At 38.7% G+C, this 27,242-nt stretch overlaps 2 protein-coding genes and 2 long non-coding RNA genes across 7 annotated transcripts in view; 3 read left to right on the top strand and 1 right to left on the bottom strand.

The window, feature by feature from the left end:
• The first annotated feature begins 4,163 nt into the window (after positions 1-4,163).
• Positions 4,164-12,926, top strand: LOC141349247 (uncharacterized). The gene is made up of 5 exons (XR_012365272.1): positions 4,164-8,827; positions 9,016-9,032; positions 12,404-12,488; positions 12,633-12,723; positions 12,828-12,926. It is a non-coding gene; the product is annotated as an uncharacterized lncRNA (long non-coding RNA).
• Positions 12,927-13,150: 224 nt separating this feature from the next.
• On the top strand, positions 13,151-14,287 carry LOC141358820 (uncharacterized). Its single transcript, XR_012365278.1, has 3 exons — positions 13,151-13,276; positions 13,572-13,623; positions 13,770-14,287. It is a non-coding gene; the product is annotated as an uncharacterized lncRNA (long non-coding RNA).
• A 788-nt stretch (positions 14,288-15,075) lies between these two features.
• Positions 15,076-16,757, top strand: LOC129415450 (uncharacterized). Of its 2 annotated transcripts, none has more exons than XM_073860588.1 (5): positions 15,076-15,221; positions 15,854-15,919; positions 16,007-16,053; positions 16,135-16,283; positions 16,526-16,757. In XM_073860588.1, exons 1-5 carry the CDS (start codon positions 15,141-15,143, stop codon positions 16,657-16,659), a joined length of 477 nt encoding a protein of 158 aa, XP_073716689.1. In that variant the 5' UTR covers positions 15,076-15,140; the 3' UTR covers positions 16,660-16,757. The 2 variants fall into 2 exon arrangements, with proteins under 2 accessions (XP_073716689.1, XP_073716688.1); XM_073860587.1 differs by having other exon boundaries at positions 16,370-16,757.
• The window catches only part of LOC129415447 (uncharacterized), a 79,562-nt gene continuing 69,072 nt past the window's right edge, over positions 16,753-27,242 (bottom strand). For all 3 annotated transcript variants that reach the window (XM_073860580.1, XM_073860581.1, XM_073860582.1), the window contains 5 exons: positions 19,202-19,348; positions 18,549-18,741; positions 18,292-18,424; positions 17,806-17,913; positions 16,753-17,376 (listed from right to left, as the gene is read on the bottom strand). In XM_073860580.1, the coding sequence (XP_073716681.1) occupies positions 16,933-17,376; positions 17,806-17,913; positions 18,292-18,424; positions 18,549-18,741; positions 19,202-19,348 (1,025 nt within the window). In that variant the 3' untranslated portion in view covers positions 16,753-16,932. The remainder of the gene's footprint in view (positions 17,377-17,805; positions 17,914-18,291; positions 18,425-18,548; positions 18,742-19,201; positions 19,349-27,242) is intronic.

The following is a 27,242-nucleotide window of genomic DNA, read 5'->3' as shown; positions in this document are numbered from 1 at the left end:
ATGCAGGTGACAAAGGCTGCCACTGAACAAGAATGTGAGGCTCAGATGATTAGGCTGCGTGTAGTAAAAGCGGAGAGAGCCCATGATTGTGAACTGCATGGGTTAGATGAAGCCCATGCATTATTGAATAAGTCAATGCCTTCAGATTCGCCCGTTTCTAAGGTTTCTGCATTTGACATTAGTAAGTATGTTAAACTTGTGCCTCCTTTCCATGAAGCTGAAGTGGATGTTATTTTGTAGCTTTTGAGCGTATAGCTGGTAAGCTTAATTGGCCGAAGGATATGTGGGCTTCATTACTTCAATAGCCGCTTTTGCACTATCGGGCCTGTGCGAGCCAGGGCTTCAAACGGGCCTCACGGAGCCAATAGCCTCAGACCTCCAGCTGTGTAGCCAAAATCACAACGCGTTTGCATTGTCAAGCCAATAGCGCCGCAGCGCTTCAGAAAACCCCGCCCTTAATACGCCTACCTGGATGTAACTTCACACAACTCCGCCTGTTTTACCGTGAGGAAGTCACTTCAATCTGACAGGAGACGGGAGTGAGATCGCATCATCATACAACAAACATAAAGAACATAACTGAGGCGGCTGTTTGCACGGTGAAAGCCAAGATGAGAAGATGTTTGCTCTTGAAGTTTATGTTGGCTGCACACTAGCGATTTCACAACGAGACAATATCAGATCAATAAGCAATAGTAAACTTTATGAAGTAGGATAATTACAAATAAAGCGTTCATCTACCTAATGTCCCATTATACACAATATTTTAAAGAATATAACGAGTCCTAGTTTTACATTTATGTAAAATAATCTTATTTTAAAATACAGGTATGCACGTGTGTCTAAATATGTAACGTTAAGTTTGTAATTATAGTTCTATGGCGATGTAAACATACTTACACATTATAAGAGGTGTGATATCTTTAGTCATGAAAACGTTAATAGTTGAGCATCACATGAAACACAAGGTAACTGTCTAATAGCTATTTCAATAATGTGTCAATCAATAAATACTTTTGTCTATAAAGAACTGCCTCGAATAGCTGAATAGGACTGAAAATCACTTTACTTGCATCTCAAAAATCAAAACGTTTGAGAAATCATTAGAAAATTTACTCGTTAAAAATCAACTCTGAATATACACAAGTATTTAAAAAGCTATGTTACAGTGGTCAAGTTAATGATGGTTATATTTACCATTTTGTTGCATCTTACCATTTCTGTGTTTCAGATGTGATCCTTATTAAGCAATCATTTTCAATAAACTGACAAGCAGCCGTAGTAATAATAGCGCGGTACTTTATTTACATATGAAGTTTATATCAGTGCACAAACAGTGTATTTAAAGACATCTCCTCCGGACAAATTTCAACATCCATGGCTCCTGTCGTCTCATCATCATCATCTTCGTTTCATCTCCTGCTCTTGCATTTGTTGCTGTGTCATCTCTCATATACAATATAAAAACTCCTGGATGACAAACTGAAAGCTTTACGTTGGCATTTTTTCTGTAAAACGGACACAAAAGAATAAAGCAGCACATGTGATGTTTTGTATAAAGGGTTTGTAAATACACATAGAGTATACCGACATATAAAGTTTGCTACATTCATATAAGAGTTAAATTAATCTCCAAAATACCAGAAAGCATGCTATGACTAATATAATAAAACCATGGTTACTTTTCTAAGGGCTGACTAAAAAATTCAACAGAGATGTAATATAACACAATATAACACAAAAAACACAATAAACACCCATGTAAGACACTTATGCAGTCGTTATTTGTATAGTATTTTAAGTGTTTTGTATGCAAACGTTATGTAGCATGTAAACTCACCGACTGTAGATACCATCGTGACTCGATCCTTAGCGTGGCGAGTTCGGCGTTGTAACGCGTCTTTGTTTTTTACATATGCAGATAATTTTCTTCAGTCCGAAGTACAAACATAGCAGGCATCTTCCGTTAAACAGTAAATTACTGGTGATCCCGATTATTTTTAAAGTTTTAAATCTGCAGACAGATGGATGCGCATCTTGCCAGAGACTCAGATAAACTCCGCCTTTGACCTTTACCACTCCCCTAGCCCCGAGAAGCCCGCTCTGGCCCAAGGAATTAGGCGGGCCAGAAAAGCCGGGCCTTAAGCCCCAACGAAGCACCAGTGAAGCACGATCATGCCCTGGAAGTGACAATGCAAACGCCACAGGCCTCGGCAGGCACTGGCACGCCCGCTTGAAGCCCGATAGTGCAAACACAGCTAATGTAGTCTGGTGGGTAAAGCACAAGGGGTTAGTTTAGCGTAAAGCCTTGAAGATTCACTTGATTATGATGTTGTGAAGTTAACGGTGCTTCGTGCATATGAATTGGTCCCAGAGGCATATCGCCAGAATTTTTGTTCACATGCAAAGACATCCAAACAAACGTGTTTGGGAGAGAGAAAATAACTTTGTTTGAAAAATAGTGTTTGTCCAATAAGACTGATACTTTTGAACAACTTTGCAAATTAGTCTTGCTTGAAGACTTTAAGAGAAGTGTACCGGAAAAAGTCGTGCAACACTTGAATGAGCAGAAAGTAACAGTACTTGTGGAGGCAGCGGTACTAGCCGATGAGTTTGTGCTTACTCATCGTAGAGTTCTTTTCGCAAGAGATAACAACTCCTTATTTTTCATCGTCCGCTGAAAAAATGTGAAGGATGAGTCTTCTTTTCAAAATTCGTTGTGATCGTGCAATAGAGCTACTCCTAAAGTGAATAGTCGAAATTCTGCTCGCTAGGGTTCTAGGAGGGTGTGTTTTTACTGCCTGGATCCTGGACATTTAATTTCGGATTGTAAGAAGTTAAATGATAAAAATGCGGCGGCAAAGGCAAAAGGTATTATTAACGCATATGTTGCCAGGTTTGTGAGAAACTGATGTCTCTGGTTATGAACCGTTCATTTTAAAAGGGCAGGCAGCAATTCTCAGTTTATACCTATAACTATTTTGAAGGACACGGGTTCCTTGTGGAACCTGTGGAACAAGCGGGTCTCCAAAAAATGTACCTGTGCAGGACTCTGTAAGAAAATAATGCGAAAGTGGAAACTGCGTTATGATGAAGAGGACTTGCATGAAAGCTGTCAAAAAGTCCTGCCTATGGAAGTAAATCTGTGCCGTTGGGTTTTGAATTCTAATTCTTAGCACTGAATTTTTTTACAGCAAATTTTTAACACTGAATTTTATTTTGCATCTAAATCAGACTTTGAATTTTAGAAGCCATCGAATTTCTAGCACTGTTTTTTGCCTACACTCTAAAAAAAAGGTTCCTTGAGGTACCGTGGGGTTCTATACTTGGCCAATAGAACATTTTACCAAAAAACGGGTTCCATATAGAACCCTTGGAAGGCAAAGAACCATTTTTATTAAAATGGTTCTATAATTCACGTTTTGTGACTGAAGTGTAAACTAAAGATTACACAATAATTTCAGACCTACACAACTCATTTACAAACCTACACAACTCAATCACAAACCTTTTTGTGTCAATAGGTTGTGGTCAAATAAAGAGAGAGTCAACAAATAGGCTACTAATATTTAGTGTACACTGTAAAAAATCCAACTAATGAAATGTTGGACGGGCAAAAATATATAAGTTAAACCAATTTTTTTGTTTGAGCTAGTTGAGAAGATCTGTGTTTAAAATATTAAATGAATGGTTATTTTCAAATCCAGTCAAAATTCAGAATGGCTAGTGTTGACTGAACTAATTAAGACAAATCAGGTAAATATGTGGACTTATGACAGCTATGTTTCCTGACAACAAAATGCTCATAATATTACTGTTATTTGGTCACAAAATGTAATTGTAAGAGTTGTTCATGCGTGAATGTATGTGCTTAAAGTTTAAATATGCGGTCGGTAAATAAAGATAGCGTCTATTTAAAAATGTGCTCGGACACTTTCGGACATAGATGAGCTCCATATGAGCTCCAGAAAATCACAGACACTTAAGCGCTCACACCCCGCCGCCACGACCATAAATAGGTCAAGTCCGACCACCGGAAGCGTTTGATATTTTTAACTTTCAACTCGGAGGTGTTTTTAATTCACAGCAACTGTTTAAACATTTGTGTCAGTTTCAACCGGGCGGTGTGCTTCCACTAAGCTCTGTGCCCGGTTGCATGAAAGTCCTTAAGCTAAGAAATCCCTTAAATATAAGGTTAAGGGTGCCCTTAATAAAAGGTGGGTTGCAAGAAAAACCCTTAAGTGAACCTTAAGGCTATCAATAAGTATTTACCCTTAAATGCTAAAGTATTACCTTAAGTTCTGCTATGCGTTGCAACAAAGTCCTTAAGTCACATTTTCCCTTAAAAACTTAAGGGACTATAACAGGTCCCTTAACGTCACACGCGATGGCTGATTTTATGGTTATTTAAGAAAATGAAGTACCAACGTGCATTTCTAACCATCGAAATAATCCCTAGAGCAAAAGATCCGCATTTATTAGGAGAATAGCGGTTTGATCGTCCGTCAATCTAAAGTGTTTCCATTTTGAATTACTTTGAGGTTTTATACACGCGGCACTTTACAGTCTGTTATTTGCGATGTTTCATTGTACACAAACCACATCCGCTGCGTGCGTTGATTTGTTACCGCTGTGAGATTTTGTAACCATAGCAACCGCGTCTCCGCTGCCGTGTTTTGGCAGAGACTACCGTAAAATACTTAGTATAAACACTTAGGTAAGGGTGACAGTTAAGACCTTTGTTGCAACGCTCTTAAATAAATCCCTTACCTCAGGGATTTTTTCTCCCTCAGGGAAACCCTCACTTAAGGAGTTTCATGCAACCGGGCACTGGTCTCTAATGAAAGGTAGATGGACCCAAATAAATATCTTTTATCTTGGTCCTGAAACATTGTACTCTGAGTCTATGGTGGAGAAGGTATTTAAATAAACCGCGGAAATTTGGTAGTCACGTATCTATTAATAGACTACAGTGAACGTTCTGTCAGAATGTCCACTGCAGGTATCGTTCTAAAAACCATGGTTACCATGGGTCTGATGCACATTCCAACTAAAGTTTGATGCCCATTCCAACTAAAACAGTAAATGTTTATAATTGATTTTGAAAGTACTAACAAAATTCTACCTTCTGTTAAAATTTCATGCAAATATCTGATAAAATGAGAAAGTTATAAGCAAAAACTTGTGAATAAGCAGCATTTCGGTCACACACATTCCATAGACAGCCATATATAACTTTTTCCCCTGATTTCTAATATTAAAAATATCATAACTTTCTCAATACTCAACAGATTTTTACAATCATTGTTTCTTTGCAAATGGGAATGTCTGCTCTGCCTAGTCATTTGATAAATTTAGAGTTTTGGGGTTTTTGAAAATTTTGTCATCATACCTAATGAAAGGGTTATGTTTTAAATCATATTTTAGGATTGCACTTAATTGATATTGCTGTTGAGTGATGTTTCATATCTTTTACATTTGTTATGACCGGACTGCATGCGAATTTGAACTTCAGAGCTGAAGGAGCGGGTGGAGAAATAGTCCCAATATCATAACAATCTTAAATAAAACTTCTAAATATGCCCATGTGTGTACCCGTGTGCGCGCGTGGGCGCGACCCGCTCGCGCGCGCGTGTGTATATACAGTATGTGCGTGAGTTTTTAATTTAAAATGTCTTAACTTAACTCGGAAGGATATGAATCACAGGTCATTTAATCTGAGATCATTCCGCATGTAACAGCCGGAATCACTCACTCCATGTGTCTCAATTCGTTCCCTAGCTCCCGAGGTCGTGAATCAGTATATCGTGTACACAGGTTTGGGCACTGGTAAGGACCCTAGCTCACTTCACATTGGGACAATGTTCACTTATTTTTCGGTCACGTGGCTATAAGCGCGTTGTAATCACTCACAGCTGTTACTCATCAACAACCGGCAAAACCAACAGGGCTGCGTTCAGCCCCGACAAAACGTTGCACAACGTTTATTAAACAGAAACGGCGATGTGTTGAACGCCCTGTTGTGATGACGCAAGAGTTGCAACTACGGTAGCTGAGAGGCCATTCTTTGTGTTCTTTTTTAAACGTTTCTGAAGCCTGATGAAATCATTCTAAATGTGTGTTTAATACTGTAAAAGACCCTCAATGTTACAGTCACTGACCTTGCTGTCCAGAATGAAAGACAACATTCCAACTTGAACCCATTGAGCGAGCTGTCTCTTTACTACCGTGTGGTTTTATACATCTTGCCGCTGATTGGGCCGACATTTCTGACACACCCACCAAACAAGAGAAAACGCTTCTAAAACCTGTTGCATTCCGTTGCACACCGTTTCCAGGAAACATGTCGTTCAACCCGGAAACCGTAGCAAAACGTTCCGCACCGGTGTGAGATTGAACGTGCCCCAGGTGTGTTCGACATCGGCTGTGGCTGGATGTAACCGATCGGCGAGATTAGCCGCGTGCAGGTGGGGAGGAGCTGAAAACGGAGACGTGAAGTCGGACGCGCTGTGCTCCCCGTAGTTTGCGGCTTTTAAGTCAAGCATGGCTGATCACGTGCCGTTTGCTTGCTTTATCGCAATAAACATGATTTGTAAGATGTAAACTACATAAAAAGTGAATTATACTGTTTTGAATGTCCGTGTATGCATGAGTGGAACTGAAGAGGATTACAGCATCTGTTTTTACAAGAATAAAGTTTAACATAAGCATATATTATTTAAATACCAATGTAGTGGGGTCTACATTTTTTATCCATTTTATTTTGATGAAGATGATACAATATAACATCGCGACTACATGAAAAGAGCTTTAACTGTTATAAAAATACAGATTTGTGAGCATTTGTGGAACTAAGGGCGTAAAAATACACACAAAACACACGTGAGTGTTGTCATGTGGTGAATCCGACCAATCGTGAAACAGCTGTGTCGTCATTACAGCCCGTGCAGCTCCTCTTCGCGAACTGCGCTGGCTAACTCAGGCAGCTGGTCTCGAATCGCTCTCGCGGTACTTAAAAACCATATGACACAGTCACGTGCCTGCAGCGCCAGCTTAAGTCGGACAAAAGTACTAACCAAAATGCACTGCTTCAAGTCAGCCGCCGATCGGTCTGCGCAGCGCCGCATGAAGTCGAACACACCTAACATCTCTCTGACTTAATTTTAAAAACAGTACATTGTGAAAAATGCTGTCATTATTCTCTTACATATCTGTGCATAAAATTGGAGGCATATAATTACATTTTAAATGTAATAAATATATTTACAATTTTAAATAAATATTATTATTTTAAATATTGAGTAGACTGTGGTTCCTTACTGTGTAGCAATGTGTGTTTATATTTACAACTAAAACAAACGTTTGTCTTTATAAAAGTTCTGTAACATTTCATACAGTTTATTGAGTTGGATCACGTGATGTTCGGTTGGCGAGCTTCAGAAAAGGTCACGTGATTTCCGGTTAGGGAACATAGGGAACATCGATGCTCACTGGTTTTTGCGGTGCATTGTGGGAATTTTTAGGGAACGAACGTTCCAGTGCACTAAACGGATTTTGCGATTGAGACAGCCCTTAAAATGGCTGACTCCCTGATCAGTGCCCTGACTACTGAACAAGGGAGCTGATTGAGACACACGGACTGTTTCCCACAACGACACAAGTCATCAGCCGTTTCCTCAACTACGGTGTGCATTTTAGGACATCCTCAGACCTCAGCGTCAGTACTCAGGCATCGGATAAAACAGCATCGCGCTTCAGACTTAAAAGCATCAGTTCTCAGGAAAACATGCCGTGTGTCTCAATTCGTTCCCTAGCTCCCGAGGTCGTGAATCAGTATATCGTGTACACAGGTTCGGGCACTGGTAAGGAACCTAGCTCACTTCACATTGGGACAATGTTCACTTATTTCTGTCACGTGGCTGCTTTAGCGCGTTGTAATCACTCACAGCTGTTACTCATCAACAACCGGCAAAACCAACATCTCTCTGACTTAATTTTAAAAAACAGTACATTGTGAAAAATGCTGTCATTATTCTCTTACATATATGTGCATAAAATTGGAGGCATAATTACATTTTAAATGTAATAAATATATTTAGAATTTTAAATAAATATTATTATTTTAAATATTGAGTAGATTGTGGTCCCTTACTGTGTAGCAATGTGTGTTTATATTTACAACTAAAACAAGCGTTTGTCTTTATAAAAGTTCTGTAACATTTCATAAAGTTTATTGAGTTGGATCACGTCATGTTCGGTTGGCGAGCAGAAAGGGTCACGTGATTTCCGGTTAGGGAACATAGGGACCATCGATGCTCACTGGTTTTTGCGTTGCATTGTGGGAATTTTTAGGGAACGAACGTTCCAGTGCACTGAACGGATTTTGCGATTGAGACAGCCCTTAAAATGGCCGACTCCCTGATCAGTGCCCTGACTACTGAACAAGGGAGCTGATTGAGACACACAGATGGTCTCGTACATTAGACATCGGGCCATACGGCCTCGGACTAAAAGTCCTCAGGTGAAACGGCATCAGGTCTCGGACTAAAAGTCCTCAGGTGAAACGGCATCAGGTCTCGGACTAAAAGTCCTCAGGTGAAACGGCATCAGGTGAAACGGCATCAGGTCTCGCACAACAAGGCATCAGATGAAACGGCATCAGACTTAAAAGCATCAGGTCTTACTAAATCAGGTATCAGACGAAACGGCCTCAGGCAGAAAGGCTTCAGATGATTTTCCGCGTAACCCCGCCCCTTAGCGTGACGTCACTTTTGTAAACTTCCGGCCAGCACTTATTACAGCACACGGAGACTGCTAAAGATGTAAGGTAAGGCTTCTTTGATATCGTTTATTTTTTTAGTGTTTTTATTGATCTTTGCAGTGTAGAACGTGTTGTATGACGAAACATTTATAACACAAATAGCTGAATTTAATGTAATTAGCATGTGTTAATGCTTGCTGTGCTTAACATCTCTCTATTTCTCTCTCTCTCTCTCTGTGTGTGTGTTAACGAAGAATGGATTCACACAGAAGTATCCTGCAATTGACGTTTTAAGCTGGCTAGAACACTATTACAAATACACATATTGCTGTTTTTAATCTTAGTAACTTTTACTGTGGTTTTCTGTTAACGCAGCTATCTAGAACATTGATTTATTTACATTTTACATTAAACGTAAACATTAATGATTGTAATGTGTCAGTTTATAAAACGAATACAAATTCACTTAAAGGGCCTTGACTTAATCAGGGTATCTTCCGTCTATTCCATATCCGTTTTAAAATCAAAAACGGAAAACGAAATAAACAAATCGTATTTACATTTATCGTTTCCTTTAATAAAATGAAAAATATTGAAAGCTGCTTTAAAAAGAATGAATTGATACATTTTTCTATATTTAGTTTTTCAGTCTTACTTCTTAAAACTAAATTGTAAAAAAATTTAATAAAGAAAATATTAAAATGCTTTATTTTCCAATTTTCAACCAAGGAGCTACCTTTTCTCCCCAGCATTTACAAACGTTACCGCTGGGGGGAGCAAATACACGAAAGTTGCACCTTTAGCAGGGCACGCAGATGTAATCATTAAAATTTTTAATGATCATATGAATTATAATTGTTTGCACACCTTTTAATGGGCGTACAAAAATGCTCTGCAATGAATGTTTGTAGGTTTTGCAGAGAACACAGCATGAAAAGTCACTGCCACATAAATTATGACATATAATGTGCCAGTGGCTTGGAATTCATGATCAGTATAAAAGATAACCCACCTCATCACCCCCCAAGATCCAGCCATGGACACAATCATCATCAGTAATAACAATTTGCTTTTGCCGGTTGAATGAGTTTCTATGTACTGCATTCATAATAAATCTCCCCTTACATAACATGAACAAACAATAATGAGCTTAAAAAATAGTCCACAAACAGGGGCGTCATGCACCATTTTTTTTAAGGGGGCACAGTGTCAACAGCTCACAGAAATTTGTGCATACACAGACATCAAACGAAATATTATAGAGCTTTCAGTCCTTTCCATGGCACTTACATTTCTAACAATCTGAAAACCCCTGCTTTCATGCAAAAACCTCCAAAATAAGAGTGATGACTAACTTTAATATCAAATACTATTCAATCGGAATAATGACACATTTGCATCATATTTACATCTAAAACGGCATGTTTTATTTAAGTCTTAATGGCTTGTTTAATTGTGTCATTAATGCATTTTGCACAACAACTACATTATCATATAAAATTTATGTAATTTTAAATCCATAAAGTATATAAACAACGAAAATGACATAAGCTATAGCCACGTGATTGAGTTTAATGTTCAATAGTGATTCAAAATAATATTTTTAGATAAAATTATTAGAGGAACGGATTTTTACCTCATGTGAGCATGTGAGATTCCGCGCCCGTGTGAACGAACTCTGGCGAACTTTGGCGTTGTGCCAAGAAGATGAATCTCTACTAATATAACGTTGAGACGGTCACATTTAAAACGATACATTTTCTACACAGTGGAGGTTAACTGCATATTACCGTATGGGGTTTGGAAATGTTGTGAGCGTTTCTAACACGTTTTAATTCCTCAGATAGCCAAATGCAACAGCAAGCCAGCAACAGCAGAGAGCTCGTGAGCGCGCCCAGACGCTGATGACGTCTGCGACTACGCTGACTGCAGCGCCAGCTGCCGCCAGAATAAAAGTAATGTAACATGATCAAAACACTATCAAAACGGCGAAAATCTCCGAAAAGTGACAAGGATGCAGCACAGAATGTATAATATTGTGCATATTAAAGAGATTAAAAGTCAAATAACAGATTAATGGACGCTTATTTGATTTTGAGGTTGGATGCAAAATCCACTGGCTCAAAAAAACCAAGGGGGCAGGTGCCCCCTCAGTTTGAATGGGCATGACGCCTCTGTCCACAAACTTATCTAATTTATAGATATCTATGATTGGAGTGGCAGCAACATTTCACAAAATCTCCAAAACATTGCAGAGCATTTTTGTACGCCCATGTGGGAAAGGTGTGCAGAAAAAATATAATTCCCAGTTGGTCCCAAATTGCTCATGTTAAAGCATTGCTTGGTGGAGCATTGCAAATGTCATGAGTCATGAACCCAGGGAACACAAATATTGATAAAATGCCTTATAATGCACTTTGAGGCGTCTACCAAATGCATAATTGTAAAAGTTTATTAGTCATAGGATTATTAATCATGTTAATGATTAAATCTGCGTGCCATGCTAATAGTCATTGGAAGTCTTCGCTTCCCTCGTCTCAATAAATGGCCATTCACATTATAACTATAAAAATATTGTTTAAAAAATATTTTATATTAAAGAGAATAGCAGAGTTCACACCACAACTATAACGACAAAGTTACAATGAACGATATCGTTGGGATCACTTTCTGAACGATTTTCCTCCAACTGATTAAACGATAATCCATTGACAGCCAATTATATCTATTTGAACTTCAAGTGCACGCGCATTTGAATGACAGATGCCACTATGCAGAAGCTAAGGTCCATTACATAAAATTACATCAGGTATCCAGCACTGATGCAGTTACTGTGAAATTGACTACCTAATGCTTTTTACTTTACTACATTGACTACGCCAAAATGTAAGATATTAGATTAATCAAACTACTATTTACTGTTACGTAAAACGCAGCGTGTGGAGGGCATCTGCTGGTTACTCGATGTGTAAACGCAACAAGAACAGTAGCTATACACATTCAATGACATGTAAACAATTGCAAAAGTTTTTATTACACTAAATATGCAATATGCCTTTGAAGGTTAGTGATTTGCATTAAAGGCGGAGTCCACGATGTTTGAAAAACGCGTTGGAAAAGGAGACGGGCCGACTACCAAAACACACTTATAGCCAATCAAATCAAATTAAATGCCGGGTTGCGTATGTGTGGGGCGGGTCTATCAACAGAAGGTCCAGATTCTTTTGGGGTAGGGGCGTGTTTGTTTGGGTGATTTCAAATATCAACATTGGCTTTCAAACATCGTGGACTCCACCTTTAATTTGTCGTTATCGTCCGGTGGTGGACGCTAATATATTTATTGTTAAAATTAACGTCTGTTACAATGTGAATATAATTAACGTTATAGTCAACACAGTCTCAAGGCAAGTCGTGTTATAGTAACAAATTTTTTTATTAATTTATTCGTGAGAACGGCCCTCAAGAATTTTCTTAGTAAAACTGAGAAGCTAACTAGAAAAATGTATCAATTCCTATTTTTCTTTTTTCATTCTATAAATGGAAACGACAAATGAAAATTCGACCTGTACATTCTCGTTCTTCGCCCCTGACTGTAAAACGGACATGGAATGGACGGAAGATACCCTGATTTGACTTAAGTAGATGAAATGATAAAATTGCTTTTTGCCAATGGCTGTAAACAGAGAGAAATATGCTCTATTCTTTGTGCCTCTGGATTCAAAATCAGGTGATTTTTAAATTGTTGTATGCTACTGTTACTGATAATATTGTTCATAATGTAAAAAATACAATAAAACTTCGTTTAAAGTACCACAGAAGCTAGGCAAAAGCAAACATGTTAACTGCAATTTACATTTTCATCTTTTATCAGTGAAAGGCATTTAAGAAGATTAATTAAAACCCTTGGTTTGAGGCGGAGGAGTTATGACAGGCCCCTTGATGAAATATGTCAAGCTATAATGGTTTGTTATGAAATAACTTTGCTTATAAAAATAAAATTTTACATCTATTACAATTCCATTATATTATATGAATGTGTCTAATGCAAAATTGTAATCATTTACAGAGTGAGTTGAAACACTGGTCACCTTGGCAGGGCATCCGTGCCATGCACAAACGGGTACGTGGTGTCGGAGGAATCCAGCCTTGCTACAGGTACTTTAACACTCATTCAAAAGGCTTTATGCCCAGCTGCACTACTTCCTGAACTTCAGCCAGCTCCTTGTTTCCTGTCTGCCATTATTGGACTAAATGATTAATCCAGGTGTGTCTGATTATTGTTGTTGTGACTCCTGAGGTCAGACACACCTGAATTAATCAGTTTGTCCAATAATTAAGGTTTTTATTGCCAATAGTTATTGTGTTCCTTTGTCTGTTTATTTCTAGGAACGATGTAGTTGTAATAATGGGAGATCTTTATGCCATTGTTATTATTAGAAGATGTCCTGGGAAAAAAAAAAATTGAACGAAGGAACTACTTTAGTCGTGGACCAAATTATACTTGGCACATTGATGGTAAGTACTATTAACAGGGTAACCTTTAAAAAAATCATTATTTATCCATCCTTTTGTTGTAAGCCTCATATAAAACCTGCTTGGTCACCATTCACTTCATTGTATGAAAAATATTCTATTGTGGAACACAAAAAGTTGCTAAGACATTTCAAAGACATAGTAAACAAAGTAAAAAAATGCCAGAATTTTCGTTTTTTGACAGAACTATAATGTTTTTGAATCTTGATGTTTTGTCTCAAAAATAGATTTTTGTATTATACATCTATGGTGACACATCTTTTATAATTGGTTGCAGGAAATGACAAATTGAAATTCTTTGGAATATGGGTGCATCTTGGTATTGATGGGTATGTAACTTGTACAGTACATACATTAGAATTAATTTGGCTTTTATTCTCAATTTTTTGCACTGAGATCTAAACATTTGATTTATTGTTTTGCAGTGTTGTATTGTTTAAGTAATTTTATGCTTTGAAGTTGCATGTCTTAATAGATTTTCTAGGAAAATTCTTTGGCTTAAGGTTGGCACCTCTAACCGACAGCAGAGCTTCATTGCAAGGTACTTCTATGATGCTGTTTGGGAACACAACGGTATGTATTTTTGGCTGCTTGCAACTCTTAATGACAAAATTGTGTATATACACTTTATACAGTCATGTGAAAAAGTTAAAGTGTATGTTGCAGGTTAACCACCACTGTCGATTAATGGGTACATAAATCACTCAAGATATGTGTATAATTTTTAAAATGTCTCAAAAATGGTCTTAAAGACCACTTTTTTTACGTTTTTGGTATTAACGGTTTTTTTAACGCAATTCTGCGATGACGTCACGTTGGGGAGAAGTGGAGAAAGACTCAGCCAGAGCCATAGAGATAGATGAGACATTTATGCTGTTTAATACTTACGTATATAATTTGGAAATCATATATACATCGTAGGAAATATATAATGTGTTATACTGCAAAGTTATCTTGCTAATTATTATTTATGATATATGTGGAGATAAATAAAACTTCGCAAATCTGCTGATTTGATCCATTCATGTCCTGACCACCAGGCTAGAGATTTTTAAACATCCTTAATCCACACTTACTAGTCTATCAAATAATATCTCAAATATATTGTTTTGTGAAATAAAAGGATGCTTTGTTATATTGTTTATGCGATTATAACGAATCACACGATCATTTTATACGCAGTAGCAGTCAGCAGCTGCAGCACACTCGGATCCGACCGCATACATACTGTAATAAACAGGCGTTCGGCGGCTTTTTACATCACGACAGGCTAAGCCATTTGAGGAGGAACCGCTCATTGATCACCGTATTTTTATAAATCCTGTACATGTTTGGACCTGCCGAACAGGTTGAGCACTTTTATATACTTTATTGAGCAGAGGCTGCCTGCACAGTTTGACCAGCGGGCTGCGGGAACCGGCGCACATCACGCCGCCAGACGGTGTTGCTAATATAACTCGAAATGTATAGCTATTATCAGGTCGGCCCACCGGGAAAGTCCCGACTCTCTCGATTGCCATTCTGCTACTGGCTGTAAGAAAGTGAGTGCGTTTGGGTCGCTGGTCCCCGCGAACAGACGTGACGTGCTTCACTCACCTTCCAGGATTAGAGACATGCTGCCAAAACCGTTTGTGCTGAAGATCGCATAAAGTTACACCCATTTCAGGCAGGATCATGGACCCCCTCAAGCCAGCATGCACCAGTATGTTAATTGTTTGTTTACTTAGTTTCTACACGAAGATATGCTAACCTTATGCTATCTGGCTGTCTGCCTATCTCTCTATACTAGCCTATCCATCCATTTATTCGGGCAGACAGAGGAAAGGAAAACCTTATTGTCGGACAGATGCAAGTGGCATTTCACTTCAGGCAGGCTAGTGATCATGGACGAGATTCTTTCAGAGTGGGCAAATCAGTCCACAATCAGGCATGTAATCGTTGTTGCTTAATCACTGCATAATTTAATTAAACATTCGTTTAAAATGTTTTTGGAGTATGTGCTGTGCAGACAAACCTGTATTATACAAGAAAGTTTAAAACAAAAATAGCCAACATATGATTTAATTAAAAGTAACCCAATTGCTTTTGCATTTCTTTTGTTATTCTAAATATCATCTATTTTAAATATTAATATTTTGTGTCCAATTATTTACTTATGTAGAAAGTAGTCATTTAAAGCAGTGGTTCTCAATTCCAGTCCTTGGGACTGCCCTCCCAGAATGTTTTAGATGTCTCCTTATATAAAACACCTGATTTCACTCATTAGGATCCTTAACACACTAACAAGCTGATGACATGAATCAGGTGTTTCATATCAGGAGACATCTAAAATGTTCTTGGAGGGGGGGGGCAGAGGACTGGAATTTAGAACCATTGATTTAAAGCAATAAATGATATCATTAATTTAGGGTCTTGATTACCCTGTTGGATTTTATTGTGCACTAACAACCTGTTGACTGTAAATTATCCCTTACTTATTGTCATAATGTAATCCAATTAGTCTTGTATAAATGTTTAGAGTGGTTGGTGTATTATTGTATTCTTTTTTTTCCTCATTAGAGAGCTGAATTCTTCAACAGCATCTTGAAGAAAACCTGGATCAAAAAATGGCAGGTGACATTTGAGGTCAGGATTTTATTTTCTTTAGTCAGACGTTCCAAATTGCAAATAAATGTTGATTATTGATGGCAATTTTATGCACTTTTATTTTAGACTATGATGGAATCAGGGATCCTTGATTTGGACAATTCAGTACATATGTAAGTTAAGGCTGGTTGTTTACTGCAAATTAAATGAACTTGTAGAGTCAAATAAAATAAACAGATGATGTTGACCAACAGAAATTGCCTGCAATACACACACCTTCCCCTTCTCCAGAAAGAGCTGACCACAGAACAAAGACTATGGAACACTCATGACATTCGCAAGCAGCGCAATGTTGCAGGTCCATTCGGAAAGCCGGACGTTCTGTTCACTTTACCTCCTCAAGGTACAGTTAGTCTCAAATGTATATAAATTCAAATGGTTAGAAAGCAGTAGCCTATTTCTAAATGCATCTTACTCTCTTCAATGTAGGTTTTGCTGATATGCTCTGCAAAGTGTATGATGACCTTCTGCAATATGCAGAACAACTTGTGTGTGCTACAGATGAGCCTTTGTTGGTGGCGAATGAAACATTCAGAACAATTGCAGAGGCCATTCTTAGAGACGCAAACTTCCCATTATCTTCAGATGGGTCTCTAGCAGCTTACCTTATGCTGGTGGAGAAATTCGTTGCATGCATTGAAAGAAGAGACATTCACATACCATCCACATTTGCAGAAGCAAATGAAATATATGAGCTACTGGCTAATGAGACCTTCTAGCTGTTTCAATTATTAAGTGTTTTATAGCGATTTCAAGTTTAAGTACTTAAAATGTGTAGTAGTGCTTATTGAATAAAAATGTCCAAACAAGAATTCCATCAAGACTTATCTTTACTGATCTGAGCTACTTGCTCTTTACAACTGCAAAACGCAGCAAATATTCAAACATGTCAGTAGCAATATGGAACATTCTGACAGATGTATAAATAACACAGCAGTAGGCCAAAAACTGAACTTCTAATACAGTTCCAAGGTCACAACAGTTAGTTACATTCACCACGTGTAACCATAACGACTCAGATAATCTGGCCCTTCAACTTTTTTTAGAGAGAGAACAACTGATGAAGCTTCAGGTCTTGATGCTGGGTCATAGTGTAGCATCATGGCAATGAAACTGTATTTTTCACACAGATGTTCAAGAGCATGTGGCTGTGCATTTTTGGTCATTAGGCCAGACAACTGCTTTTGGTTTTTTACTGTCCAGGGCTTTAACTTTGTGAAAAGTTCAAGGTATGTTGCTCCCAAAGACCAGATGTCAGAGCTTCTAGAAGCCTCTTCAAACTCAATAAGACACTCTGGAGCCATGTAAAGAAAAGTTCCACCCATTGGTCCTAACCTGCCTTCGGTAATTCTGCTTCCTTGTCGTAGTACAACAGTGTCCCTTATGTTGGCTAGTCCCCAGTCAGTAAGTACAGCTTTTTTAGAGAATCTGTCAATCTGTTGACAATTAAAAAGAAAAGAGTTCAAATATACAGATTTATAATATAAAAAGATAACGCTTTACAAAAAGGTTGTATTAGTTAACATTAGTAAATGCATTAACTAAAATGAACAGTATAGTTTTTCAGCATTTATTTATTCTTGTTAATGTTAGTTAATTGTGCATTAATTAATGTTAACAGTTACAACACTTGATTTTAAATGTATTAGTACAGTATGTCAAAATTAACATGAACTAAGATTAATAAATGCTCTAGATAGAAGTATTGCTTATATAATGGTTAACGGATTCAACCTTACTGTAAAGTATTTCCACAAATTATATTTTCTACATATGCTTCAAATGTTATAAAGCTTTGTTTTAACATCCTTGTGCCAAGCTGTTACTGTTTGTTTTTTACTTTCTCTAGTAAACCGATAACTTACCAAAATATTTTCAGGCTTTAGATCCTGATGAATGACATTTTTTGAGTGAATGTATTCAACGGCCAAGGATATGTCAAGGGCAACAAAATGACTGTCGTTTCCTTCAAACTATGAGGGAATTAAAATAGTTTTTAAAATAGAATAAAAACAGTAGAGAGATTTGAATGCACATCACAAATCTTATGCTACTTCAAAAAATAAAAAGCTGCAATTCATAACCATCACTGCCTCCATTGCCATCTAAAACAAAGTTGAGGTTGAATGACATCATACATTTTCAGTGAAATCATACCTGACAGCTCAAATTTAAAATTATTATTTTGAGCTTACCAATGTGAATAAGGATATAGTAAGGTCACAGTTTTGAACACTGTCTTTATCTTGCTCAATAATAATTTTTGTTTATTTTTAAACAAAATAAAGATTGCAGCTTTAAAGGAAAAACTATTACATTGTATACATCATGACAAAAAAACACACTCTCACCTTAACACAAGCATTGCCATTGTGTATCACATGATCCAGGGTTGTGCCATGAATGTATTCATTGGCCAGCAAAAAGGTGTTGTCAGTGCGGGCTGCTGCCATGAGTCGAACAATATTGGGATGGCTCAGTCGTCTGGGAATACAAATAGCAGGCATTCACCAGGCTATCAACAAAACCCAAGCAATTAACAATATATAATCTAATAAAAACAATGTCTTTCTCCCAAAACAATCTTCTTTTTTAACAAACATCTTACAGTGAGACGAGAATCTCATGCTGTATGTCCCGATCTTCAAGTCCTGCTATGCCATATGGAATCCTCTTTATGGCAGCTGGTGTTCCCTGAAAAGAACCTCTATACACCTTTCCAAAAGATCCTTCACCCAAGAGGTCCCGTTCATTGTAATTGATAAGTGACTCATCCACAAATGGCAGGCGTGGAACATACACTATTGAGATATCAAATAACAAAGATACACAATGTCACCTTTTACTCTTAATATATCTTTAAAGGCAGGGCAAGCCATTTCTGGTAACTGCTGTCCCCACCCCAAAAAGATCTGGAGCCACTTTTGATAGACCCGCCCCACATGTACCAGGTAACAATGTCATAAATGAGTGCATGTGCAATGTGCATTACTATAAAACCAGGTCGAATGTGTTTTTATAGTACTGTGTGTTTTAATGTGTGAATAGTTTGGCTCAGTTTACATAGACATAGATCATGCTGGAAGCTCAAAGACTTGCAGTAGAACAAGTGTCAAGCAAGGCTACAAGTGTGTTTTACCAAAGAAGCATTTTTCAAAAATCGCTTACCCTACCTTTAACAGCAAGACGTTATTCCAATAGTAGCATTTTAAGAAACATAAAATGAACTTAAATTAATAAAAATTTAGTTGAATTACTTACATGATGGTAAGATGGTGACAACATTAGATGATACATAAAACACCTCATTCTGTGGGCAAACACCTTTGACTACAGATCCTGCTATTTCTCCTTCCACACACCTCTCTGCTTCATGTTCTGGTTTTGTAGACTCCTTTGCACTCTGATCTAAAATTATTCAACATAAATTAAACTGTCATCATTATGTACTATTGGACAGACACTAATCAAAATAAACTTACAGTGCATTTAAGCTATTCATTTTTATATAAGTATGTCAGCATGTGTGTTCCCTGGGAATAAAACCTTTTGAACTGCTAACTTAATGATCTACCAATTGAGCTAGAGGAACACTTAATGACATATTCTACTATTTCTTGAAACTCAAAAGAAGAATAACAAGAATAACTAGATATTAAAGTTTGAAGACAAACTTTATGTTGGCTTGAAAAAGCATAGCTTGAACGTTTAAAACGGTTTGACAGAAGTTTAGTTTAGTAGGCTATCTGACTGTTAGAATGTTTAAGTATGAAGGTAGCATGATTAGCATGAAGTTAGCCTGATGTTAGCATGAAGCTAGCATGATGATAGCATGATTAGCATGAAGCTAGCATGATGATAGCATGATTAGCATGAAGCTAGCATGATGCTAGCATGATTAGCATGAAGCTAGCATGATGCTAGCATGATTAGCATGAAGCTAGCATGATGTTAGCATGATTAGCATGAAGCTAGCATGATGGTAGCATGATTAGCATGATGTTAGCATGAAGCTAGCATGATGCTAGCATGATTAGCATGAAGCTAGCATGATGCTAACATGATTAGCATGAAGCTACCATGATGCTAGCATGATTAGCATGAAGCTAGCATGATGTTAGCATGATTAGCATGAAGCTAACATGATGTTTGCATGATTAACATGATGTTAGCATGATTAGCATGAAGCTAGCATGATGCTAGCATGATTAGCATGAAGCTAGCATGATGTTAGCATGAAGCTAGCATGATGCTAGCATGATTAACATGAAGCTAACATGATGTTAGCATGATTAGCATGAAGCTAGCATGATGTTAGCATGATTAGCATGAAGCTAGCATGATGCTAGCATGATTAGCATGAAGCTAGCATGATTAGCATGAAGCTAGCATGAAGCTAGCATGATTAGCTTGAAGCTAACATGATGCTAACAAGATTAGCATGAAGCTAGCATGATGCTAGCATGATTAGCATGAAGCTAGCATGATGCTAGCATGATTAGCATGAAGCTAGCATGATGCTAGCATGATTAGCATGAAGCTAGCATGATGCTAACATGATTAGCATGAAGCTAGCATGATGGTAATATGATTAACATGAAGCTAGCATGATGTTAGCATGAAACTAGCATGATTCTAGCATGATTAGCATGAAGCTAGCATGATTCTAGCATGATTAGCATGAAGCTAGCATGATTAGCATGAAGTAAGCATAAGGTTAGCATGATTAGCATGAAGCTAGCATGATTTAACGTGAAGCTAGCATGATTAGCATGATGCTAACATGATTAGCATGACGGTAGGACTATTTGGCGTGCAGCTAACAAGATTTAACATGAAGCTAACATGATTTAGCATGAAGTTAGCAATATTTATTATGAAATTAGCATAAAGCTAGCATGAAACTAGCATGAAGCTAGTATGACTTAGCATGGAGCTAGCATGAAGCTAACATGACCCAAAGACCCAACCCCCATGTCTCTATGATGTTCAGACCAAGAGATATAAGGCTTTGTTTATTATGTTGCTAGGGTGCTCATATTTGGTTGCTAGGGGCGTGGCTTAATACCTCAATAAGAATCCCATTGAGACTGATTGGATGCCTGAGTAATATGAGCCCACCCCTATGTCTCTATGACACTCTGGTGCAAAGATATGCATCTGTGCTTTTTATAATGGTAGTCTATGGGAGATGTTGCTAGGGTACCCAAAATTGTTGCTAGGGGCGTGGCTAAATAGCTTTGGGGCAATCCTAAGAGACTGATTGGATGACTGAGTAAAATGAGCCCACCCCCATGTCTCTACGACACTCCAAAGTAAAGATATTCCATCTGGGACGCTTTTATTCCCTTATATGGGCATGTTTCCTGCCCCATTATAAGTCAATGGGAAATTTTGGGGGTCTCTTACACCCCAGGGGTACAGCTTACACCCCATTGTGATGTATGTTCTTACAGAGCCTGTCAGCCACCTTAAATGTGGTAAGACACAAGTTTCTACAAGTTTCTCACTCACAGCTATGACCCGTCAAAGTTTGTCTCAATGTTAAGTCAATGGAAATTTTGGGGTGTTCAAGCCCCCCGTTTAGGAATTCGGAAGGTCCCATCAGTTAGAAAAGATATAGCACACTAAGTCAGACCAGTCTGAAGGTCTGTGGAAAATTTGGTGCATGTAGCTTGAAAGCTCTAGGACGAGTTAGTGTCAGAAATTTTGGGGGATAAGAAAGAATAACTAGATAGGTACATTTCCTGAAGAAAATGTGAAGTGGTGCTTGCCGTGGCAAATTTCCGGCTACAGTATATGATTATGCTCCAAATCAAAAGTAAAAAGATCCAACTCCCGTGTCTCTATGATATTCTGATGCGGAGATATAAGGCTTTGTTTACTCTGTTGCTAGGGTACTGTATTTGGTTGCTAGGGGAAAAAATGGCATCCACTAGTGATTACCCTCCGAGTCACAAGTCAAATGGTCCAACCCCCGTGTCTCTACGATGTTCTGATGCGGAGATATAAGGCTTTGTTTACGCTGTTGCTAGGGTACTGTAATTGGTTGCTAGGGAAAAAAACGGCATCCACTAGTGCAGTGTTTCCCAACCCTGGTCCTCGGGCACCCCCTCCCAGAAAGTTTTAGATGTCTCCTTATTTAACACACCTGATTTAAATCATCAGCTTGTTAGGGAGACATGTTTACCATTTTAGAAGGAGGCTGATGAGTCGAATCAGGTGTTTTAAATAAGGAGACATCTAAAACTTTCTGGGAGGGGGTGCCCGAGGACCAGGGTTGGGAAACACTGCACTAGTGATTACGCGCCGAGTCACAAGTCAAACGGTCCAACCCCCGTGTATCTATGATGTTCTGATGCGGAGATGTAAGGCTTTGTTTACACTGTTGCTAGGGTACTGTATTTGGTTGCTAGGGAAAAAAACGGCATCCACTAGTGATTACCTTCCGAGTCACGAGTCAAACGGTCCAACCCCCGTGTCTCTACGATGTTCTAATGCTGAGATATAAGGCTTGGTTTACTCTGTTGCTAGGGTACTGTATTTGGTTGCTAGGGAAAAATTTGGCATCCCATAGTGATTACACGCCGAGTCACGAGTCAAACGGTCCAACCCCCGTGTCTCTACGATGTTCTGATGCGGAGATATAAGGCTTTGTTTACTCTGTTGCTAGGGTACTGTATTTGGTTGCTAGGGGAAAAATGGCATCCCATAGTGATTACACTCTGAGTCACGAGTCAAACGGTCCAACCCCCGTGTCTCTACGATGTTCTGATGCTGAGATATAAGGCTTTGTTTACTCTGTTGCTAGGGTACTGTATTTGGTTGCTAGGGAAAAAAATGGCATCCCATAATGATTACACTCCGAGTCACGAGTCAAACGGTCCAACCCCCGTGTCTCTACGATGTTCTGATGCGGAGATATAAGGCTTCGTTTACTCTGTTGCTAGGGTACTGTATTTGGTTGCTAGGGAAAAAATTGGCATCCCATAATGATTACAGTCCGAGTCACAAGTCAAACGGTCCAACCCCCGTGTCTCTACGATGTTCTGATGCGGAGATATAAGGCTTTGTTTACTCTGTTGCTAGGGTACTGTATTTGGTTGCTAGGGAAAAAATTGGCATCCCATAATGATTACACGCCGAGTCACGAGTCAAACGGTCTAACCCCCGTGTCTCTACGATGTTTTGATGCTGAGATATAACTGTTTGAATTTTATGTTGCTAGGGTGCTCAAAAGTGGTTGCTAGGGGCGTGGCTTAATACCTTATGTAAGGATCCTGAGAGACTGATTGGATGTAAAATGAGTAAAATGAGCCCACCCCCATGTCTCTATGAGACTGTGGTGCAAAGATATCCATCTGGGCATTTTATAATGGCAGTCTATGGGAGATGTTGCTAGGCTGCCCAAAATTGTTGCTAGGGGCGTGGCTTAATAGCTCTGGGATGATCCTGAGATACCGATTGGATGCCCGAGTAAAATGAGCCCACCCACTTATCTCTACGACACTGTAAAGCAAAGATATCCCATCTGGAACTGTTTTATTCCCTTATATGGGCATGTTTCCTGCCCCATTATAAGTCAATGGGAATATTCGGGTGCCTCTTACACCCCAGGGGTACAACTTACACCCCAATGTCATGTATGTTCTTACATAGCCTACGACCCTCTTCAAATATTGTAACCCACATGTTTCTACGAAATCCTCGCTCGGACCTATGACCTGACAAAGTTTTCCGCAATGTTAGTCTATGGGATTTTGCCCCATTGACTTTTCATTGGGCATTTTTGGGCACCTCTTACACCCCAGGGGTACAACTTACACCTTATTGTGATCCATGTTCTTACAGAGCCTACCACTCTCTTCAAATGTTGTAACCCACATGTTTCTATAAAATCCTCGAGCGGAGCTATGACTCGTCAAAGTTGGGCGCAATGTTAAGTCAATAGGATTTTTCGGGTGGTTTTTCACCCCCCTTTCAGAAATCCTGCACCCGATCGCTTATAAAAGTCATAGCACACCTCTCCTCAATAATCCGGTCGATTTGAGCCCTCTTTCATGGGACTACGTTAAACAGTGCGGGACGAGTTACGCGCCGAAAAAGTGTCCAGAAAAAGAAGAATAACTAGATAGGTACATTTCCTGAAGAAAATGTGAAGTGGTGCTTGCCGTGGCAAATTTCGGGGGACAGTATATGATTATACTTCCAGTCACGAGTAAAACGATCCAAACCCCGTGTCTCTACGATTTTCTGATGCACAGATATAAGGCTTTGTTTATTCGGTTGCTAGGGTGCTGTATTTGGTTGCTATGGAAAATTTGACATCCAAAAGTGATTACACGCCGGGTCATGAGTCAAACGGTCCAACTCCCATGTCTCTACGATGTTCTGATGCTGAGATATAAGGCTTTGTTTATTCGGTTGCTAGGGTAGTGTATTTGGTTGCTAGGGAAAAAAATGGCATCCCATAATGATTACACTCCGAGTCATGAGTCAAACGGTCCAACCCCCGTGTCTCTACGATGTTCTGATGCGGAGATATAAGGCTTTAAGTATGCAAGATAATAATAGTGATGCCTTGCATAAATGCAAGCACCACTAATAATAATAATAATAATAAGTTTAAAAGCAACTAGATATTAAAGTTTGAAGACAAACTTTATGTTGGCTTGAAAAAGCGTAGCTTGAACGTTTAAAACGGTTTGACAGAAGTTTAGTTTAGTAGGCTATCTGGCTGTTAGAATGTTTAAGTATGAAGGTAGCATGATTAGCATGAAGTTAGCCTGATGTTAGCATGATTAGCATGAAGCTAGCATGATGCTAGCATGATTAGCATGAAGCTAGCATGATGCTAGCATGATTAACATGAAGCTAACATGATGCTAGCATGATTAGCATGAAGCTAAGATGATGCTAGCATGATTAGCATGAAGCTAGCATGATGCTAACATGATTAGCATTAAACTAGCATGATTAGCATAAAGCTAACATAAAGCTAACTTGAAACTATCATGATTAGCATGCAGCTAACATGATTAGCATGAAGCTAGCATGATTAGCATGAAGCTATCATGATTAGCATGATGCTAGCATGATTAGCATGAAGCTAGCATGATGCTAGCATGATTAGCATGAAGCTAGCATGATGCTAGCATGATTAGCATGAAGCTAGCATGATGCTAGCATGATTAGCATGAAGCTAGCATGATGCTAGCATGATTAGCATGATAAGCATGAAGCTAGCATGATGCTAGCATGATTAGCATGAAGCTAGCATGATGCTAGCATGATTAGCATGAAGCTAGCATGATGCTAGCATGATTAGCATGAAGCTAGCATGATGCTAGCATGATTAGCATGAAGCTAGCATGATGCTAGCATGATTAGCATGAAGCTAGCATGATGCTAGCATGATTAGCATGAAGCTAGTATGATTAGCATGAAGCTAGCATGATGCTAACATGATTAGCATTAAGCTAGCATGATGTTAGCATGATTAGCATGAAGCTAGCATGATGCTAGCATGATTAGCATGAAGCTAGCATGATGCTAACATGATTAGCATAAAGCTAGCATGATGTTAACATGATTAGCATGAAGTTAGCATGATGTTAGCATGATTAGCATAAAGCTAGCATGAAGCTAACTTGAAGCTATTATGATTAGCATGCAGCTAACATGATTAGCATGAAGCTAGCATGATTAGCATGAAGCTAGCATGATTAGCATGAAGCTAGCATGATGCTAGCATGATTAGCATGAAGCTAACATGATGCTAGCATGATTAGCATAAAGCTAGCATGATTAGCATGAAGCTAGCATGATAAGTATTAGGCTAGCATGATGCTAACATGATTAGCATGAAGCTAGCATGATGTTAACATGATTAGCATGAAGCTAGCATGATGCTAGCATGATTAGCGTGAAGCTAACATGATGCTAGCATGATTAACATGAAGCTAGCATGATTAGCATGAAGTTAGCATGAGGCTAGCATAATTAGCATGAAGTAAGCATGAGGTTAGCATGATTAGCATGAAGCTAGCATGATGCTAGCATGATTAGCATGAAGCTAGCATGAGGCTAGCATGATTAGCATGAAGTAAGCATGAGGTTAGCATGATTAGCATGAAGCTAACATGCTTTAACGTGAAGTTAGCATGATTAGCATGAAGCTAGCACTAATTAACATGAAGCTAACAAGATTTAACATGAAGCTAACATGATTTAGCATGAAGTTAGCAAGCTATATCATGAAATTAGCATAAGGCTAGCATGAAATTAGCATAAGGCTAGCATGAAACTAGCATGAAGCTAGTATGACTTAGCATGAAGCTAGCATGAAGCTAGCATGACCCAAAGACCCAACCCCCATGTCTCTATGATGTTCAGACCAAGAGATATAAGGCTTTGTTTATTATGTTGCTAGGGTGCTCATATTTGGTTTCTAGGGGCGTGGCTTAATACCTCAATAAGAATCCCATTGAGACTGATTGGATGCCTGAGTAATATGAGCCCACCCCTATGTCTCTATGACACTCTGGTGCAAAGATATCCATCTGGGCTTTTTATAATGGTAGTCTATGGGAGATGTTGCTAGGGTACCCAAAATTGTTGCTAGGGGCGTGGCTTAATAGATCTGTGGTGATCCTAAGAGACTGATTGGTTGCCTGAGTAAAATGAGCCCACCCCCATGTCTCTACGACACTCTAAAGTGAAGATATTCCATCTGGGACGTTTTTATTCCCTTTTATGTGCATGTTTCCTACCCCATTATAAGTCAATGGGAAATTTTGGGGGCCTCTTACACCCCAGGGGTACAGCTTACACCCCATTGTGAGGTATGTTCTTACACAGCCTGTCAGCCTCCTTAAATGTGGTAAGCCACAAGTTTCTACAAGTTTCTCACTCACAGCTATGACCCGTCAAAGTTTGTCTCAATGTTAAGTCAATGGAAATTTTGGGGTGTTCGAGCCCCCCGTTTAGGAATTCGGAAGGTCCCATCAGTTAGAAAAGATATAGCACACTAAGTCAGACCAGTCTGAAGGTCTGTGGAAAATTTGGTGCATGTAGTTTGAAAGCCCTAGGACGAGTTAGTGTCAGAAATTTGGGGTAGAATAATAATAATAACTAGATAGGTACATTTCCTGAAGAAAATGTGAAGTGGTGCTTGCCGTGGCAAATTTCGGGGACAAAATCTTCTAAGAATGATTATACTCCCAGTTACCAGTAAAACAATCCAACCCCCGTGTCTCTACGATGTTCTGATGCGGAGATATAAGGCTTTGTTTATTCGGTT

The sequence above is a fragment of the Misgurnus anguillicaudatus genome, chromosome 22 (genome assembly GCF_027580225.2).
Source record: "Misgurnus anguillicaudatus chromosome 22, ASM2758022v2, whole genome shotgun sequence".
Lineage (NCBI taxonomy): Eukaryota > Metazoa > Chordata > Actinopteri > Cypriniformes > Cobitidae > Misgurnus > Misgurnus anguillicaudatus.
The sequence above is the reverse complement of the archived record's forward strand: the minus strand, read 5'-3'. Positions and strand labels throughout refer to the sequence as shown.

Bases quoted from the DNA above. Each gene is read 5' to 3' on its own strand.
- LOC129415450 (XM_073860587.1), top strand. From the start codon at position 15,141: ATGCAAGTGGCATTTCACTTCAGGCAGGCTAGTGATCATGGACGAGAT. The intron at 15,920-16,006 runs GTCAGGATTTTA...CTTTTATTTTAG, and splicing joins AATGGCAGGTGACATTTGAG to ACTATGATGGAATCAGGGAT. The intron at 16,054-16,134 runs GTAAGTTAAGGC...GTTGACCAACAG, and splicing joins TTGGACAATTCAGTACATAT to AAATTGCCTGCAATACACAC.